Source organism: Engraulis encrasicolus, chromosome 17 (genome assembly GCF_034702125.1).
Source record: "Engraulis encrasicolus isolate BLACKSEA-1 chromosome 17, IST_EnEncr_1.0, whole genome shotgun sequence".
In the NCBI taxonomy this organism is placed as follows: Eukaryota; Metazoa; Chordata; class Actinopteri; order Clupeiformes; family Engraulidae; genus Engraulis; species Engraulis encrasicolus.
In genome coordinates, this window is record NC_085873.1 from 11,041,758 (window position 1) to 11,046,757 (window position 5,000).

The 5,000-nt window shown below is 42.0% G+C and overlaps 1 protein-coding gene across 1 annotated transcript in view; it reads left to right on the forward strand.

The window, feature by feature from the left end:
• The window catches only part of plxdc1 (plexin domain containing 1), a 96,157-nt gene that overhangs the window by 81,215 nt on the left and 9,942 nt on the right, over nucleotides 1–5,000 (forward strand). The window contains exons 5-6 of the mRNA XM_063221743.1: nucleotides 1,856–1,978; nucleotides 4,330–4,448. Coding sequence (XP_063077813.1) covers nucleotides 1,856–1,978; nucleotides 4,330–4,448 — 242 coding nt within the window. The remainder of the gene's footprint in view (nucleotides 1–1,855; nucleotides 1,979–4,329; nucleotides 4,449–5,000) is intronic.

A 5,000-nucleotide genomic window follows, 5' to 3' on the forward strand; every position in this document is an offset into this window, starting at 1 on the left:
ACTCGATGGAGCGGCCCCTTCCAGAAGCACTGCACCAAGCATTTCTCTGTCACCTCATAAGGTGTAATATCCATCTATAAATGCAACCGCAGTGTGTGTGTGTGTGTGTGTGTGTGTGTGTGTGTGTGTGTGTGTGTGTGTGTGTGTGTGTGTGACACTGTGTGTGTGTCACTTCTTGCAGTCAGTGTGTGTGTGTGTGTGTGTGTGTGTGTGTGTGTGTGTGTGTGTGTGTGTGTGTGTGTGTGTGTGTGTGTGTGTGTGTGTGTGTGTGTGTGTGTGTGTGTGTGTGTGTGTGTGTGACACTGCGTGTGTGTCACTTCTTGCAGTCAGTGTGTGTGTGTGTGTGTGTGTGTGTGTGTGTGTGTGTGTGTGTGTGTGTGTGTGTGTGTGTGTGTGTGTGTGTGTGTGTGTGTGTGTGTGTGTGTACGCGCGTGCGCGAGCACACCAACCACTTCTTCTATTCCGCACACATTGTTATTCTCTTCATTATGGAGATGTTTTGGGCAGTGAGGAGAGAGGGAGGGAATGTGTGTGTGTGTGTGTGTGTGTGTGTGTGTGTGTGTGTGTGTGTGTGTGTGTGTGTGTGTGTGTGTGTGTGTGTGTGTGTGTGTGTGTGTGTGTGTGCGTGTGTGTGTGTGTGTGTGTGTACGTGTGCATGTGTGCGCATGCGTGCGTTTGTGCGCGAGTGTGCGGGCATGTGTGTCACCCAATCTGTTTTGTATGCAGCTCTCTAACTATTAATTTCACAGACCTATTGTATCTTGCTAATGGTTTATATTATGTGAGTGCAGAGCCAAGCTTCATGTTATTAGTCCAAAAATGGCCAATTCATCACTAAAACAAGATTACATTGCCAATTCTCCATGCAGGCGTTGTTTATTCAAACTAGTTGCCAAGCTGTCTGCTCTTTTTAGGCAGAAATATGCTTGTATGAATGAGAGTTTGAGTGAGTGAGTGTATATTATTTATTGAACTGGTAATAAATTGCAATATATTGTTATAGAACAGAATAGAACGTAATAGAACATAAGACGCGCGTCTTGCACATCTCCAATAGATGCGCGTCTCACTAAATTAGGAAGTGGTGCCCATAGCAACGAACCAAGCGCAGTGGTTAAAGGGACACTGTGTGAGATTTTTAGTTGTTTATTTCCAGAATTCATGCTACCCATTCAATAATGTTACCTTTTTCATGAATAATTACCAACACCAAGTATTCATTATGACTGGAAAAATTGCATTTTTCATACATGAAAAGGGGGATCTTCTCCATGGTCCGCCATTTTGAATTTCCAGAAATAGCCATTTTTAGCTGCAAAAATGACTGTACTTGGGCCATAATATAAAATATTAGTTTATTACTTAGTAAACTTTCATGAAAAGATAAAATTTGGCAATAGGCCTTTTTTGACCATTTCCTGCAGTGTACCTTTAATATACTTTCTCATGAAGCCTTAGATAAATATGTAAATAAATTAATACTTAAATGCTGGTAACCACGTGATAAGCGGAATAACTGCCTTCGAGGTGTCCCGATATCAAGGGAAAAGGCTGTGCCGTCAGGCTGTTAGAACACTCCGCCTCGTCCATTATTTCCCTTGATATCGGGACACCTCATCGGCCGTTATTCCTTACGTAAATTAGTGTACAGTAAATTACTGTAATTCAGAAGAATTACTGTAACTTGACCTCTAACCTTTGCCCTTTAATGTACAGAGTTCATCTTTACTAGAGAGATTATGCACCGCATGCTGATGGCCACGCAGCACAACCCTCTTCATGGCTAACTTTGACCCCTATGATCTATAACCTCTGACCTCTATGACCTTTGACCTTTAATGTGTCGTCCATATAGGGTTCATCTTCACGGGGGAGATCACTCACCGCATGCTGACGGCCACGCAGTACATAGCCCCCCTTATGGCCAACTTCGACCCCAGCTTCTCCAAGAACTCCACCGTGCGCTACATGGACAACGGTAGGTAAACGTACACGCACTCATGCAAGCACGCACACACACACAAACACAAACACAAACACGCACACACACACACACACACACACACACACACACACACACACACACACACACACACACACACACACACACACACACACACACACACACACACACACACACACACAGACATACGGCACACACACAAAAGACATTTTTGTGACACGTCAATAAACTGCACTGCATGGAATTGAATTCAGATAGGGGAAGAGATGGCTAAAGACACTGAGAGAGTAGAGGACATGTGGGGGAGCCATCATGAGACAGTTATCGGGCAAGCTCCTCCTGTCTTTTTCTGCGGTCTCCAGATTTGTGATGCAAGGCTTGACGTCATTGATGATGCAAGTTTTTATTCAATATCTTGGAAAAGCACAAAAGTCATTCTCTCATTTGCAATCGGAATGTTGAATGGGGAAAAGCCCCTGAAAAGTTGCTTCGCCTAAGCTGACAGCAGGGAAACTTGTCCCAGATAGCAAGCTTACATTGAATCGATGTAGAATCAGCATTCCATTGTCGACGCTAAACCATTTCGATGTTGATTTAGCATCAGTTTGCACCCTCGACTAACATTGAAACTATGTTGATTTTGTAACTATGGATCCACTTAAATTCAACTGTATTTCGATACGTGCCTATATTGAAACAACATTGAAATTTCAACGTAACTAAAAATCATTGAGCTTTCAATGTTATTTCAATAGAAAGCCTACCAGAATTATCTGGCTCATATATCCTGCTTTATCTACAGCCAGGATCCACATTTTAATAATATAAAATAGGCTAATAAATATGAAACACAAGATGTTTATTAAGAAAGATGTTTATTATTTGAATTATTTTAATTACTGTCACCGCGTGCAGCACCTCCAGCTCTGTCCGGCGCATAGCGCAGCCATTGTGTAAAAACAAGATCATCCATCCCACCAGGCTGTTGAGCGTGAGCGAGGGCATCTGAAACACACAAAATATAGTTTTAATTAAAATGAATCCTAACAACACACATCCATAAAACTTTGCAAAATATAGCCTATTGAAAATCCCATATCGTGCAATTTCTGAAATATTGTAATGAATGTTATCACAACAGGTGTACTCGTGTTGCGATAGCCTAGTAGGCCTACATCTGTTGTGATAACATCCATTACAATACTCACACATCTGGAGGAATACAGCAGGAAATATGGTGTTGTGGGATGAATGCAGCCTACATCCTTACAGTTAGCAGGGCGTCAGTTCTGTTCCAGTCTTCCTAATCAAGGTCCCCGACCTCTGCTGCGTCTGTCTCCCTCCTCCTCCATCTCTGGCCATCGGTCCTACTGGGCTGTTAGGTCGTTATTGTGATGGGCCAGGAAAGTCAGAGCTGGATCTCTCGTCGTGGTCGTGGAAGGTCTAAAGCACATACACACAAGTTAAGTTTATTACGTTTTAAGTGTGTGTTCCAGCAACTGACACCAGTACACGTAGGCCTACTGCTAGCTGCAGTTCACAGAATGGCTGCAGTATAAAGGATGCTAGCCGGCTAGCCTGTTTCATTCAGCTTGTGTTGCCGATCGGAGGTGATCGGAGGAAATCGGCCGTGACCGCACCAGGCGCTCTCAATAGGAAAACTGTGGCCGTTTATGGATCGCGGGACACTTACTGTGTAAAAGTATGAAAGTCTGCTTACCTGTAATTGTTCCTGGATCCGAGCGTGCGCCACTCTTTGTCTCGTCCCGTTCAGCAACGACCGATAACTTCAATCTTTCCCGGTAAACTATATATCGATGGCCTTTCGATCATACGTGATTACCCGATCAACACAAAATCAATGACTTTTCAACATGACTGTTATCACCCGGTAAACCAAATATCAATGATACATCAATCATAATAAGGACGACCATGAATCAATGTTGTTTCAATATCATTGCTGTCAACTTTATTTTAGGTCGGGTTACATCGGTTTAACAATGGTGATTCAACATCTATTTTGCATCAATATTTCAATGTCGACCATTCTGATGATTCAGATGGAAAATCAATATCTATTCAATGTCAGCTTGCTATCTGGGTTGTTTTCTCCATGGAGGTAGGGTGAGAGGCAAGACTGAGGCCACGTGAAACAGGAAAGGATGGGAGGTAGTAGATTCAAAGATTCAAAAAGCTTTATTGTCTAATATGTTGCAATATTACAAAATTGTCTTTTGATTGGAGACTTAGTAGTTTGACTTGCTCTCATTCTTTTCAGAGAGCTTGACCTTTTTGACCTTTCATTGCCCTTTGACCCCCCTCCTTGACCTTTGCCTTCTGTCATTGACCCCTTGACCTTGCAGGTGAGGTGTTTGTGGTGCAGTGGGATAAGGTGCGTATCCAAGGTCGCGAGGCCGACGGGCCCTTCACCTTCCAGACCGCCCTTCATAGCAACGGCACCATCGTCTTTGGATACAGAGACGTACGTATGTTCTCACACTTGGGCCGTGTCCGAGTTGTTCTCTAGTAAATAATACACATAGTGATTCCATTATATACAACGATAACAAAGACATGATGTAATATCAGTTTAATAATTCTTTAATACTGTTTTAATTCAGTTGTGACAAATCTCGTAAAAGTAGCCCAATTCAAAAGGACCTAATGCAATCGTAATATTGAATTTAGAAAATATGAATGAAAATGACATTCAAATAGTTTTTATGGCGTTTTGGAAAAGAGCTCTTCACCACTTGTTAAACTACATAGGGAAAAGCCACGTCTCATTTTGTGTAACTACTGGGATCATGTAGTTAGTTACGCAAGCATATTGTTATAGGAAAAATGTGGAAGAGGTTATGCACTTCTAGCAAGTGATATTCAATGATCCGCAGGCTTCTTTTATGTGGTGATTATTAAAACAAAAGACGCAAAAATGGCATCTCATCATCAAATTTTCAATGCCTTTTACACGAGGATTATTGCGAGTGGAAAGGAAAAAAACATTTATCAAAAGTAAAAAAAAATATCAAAA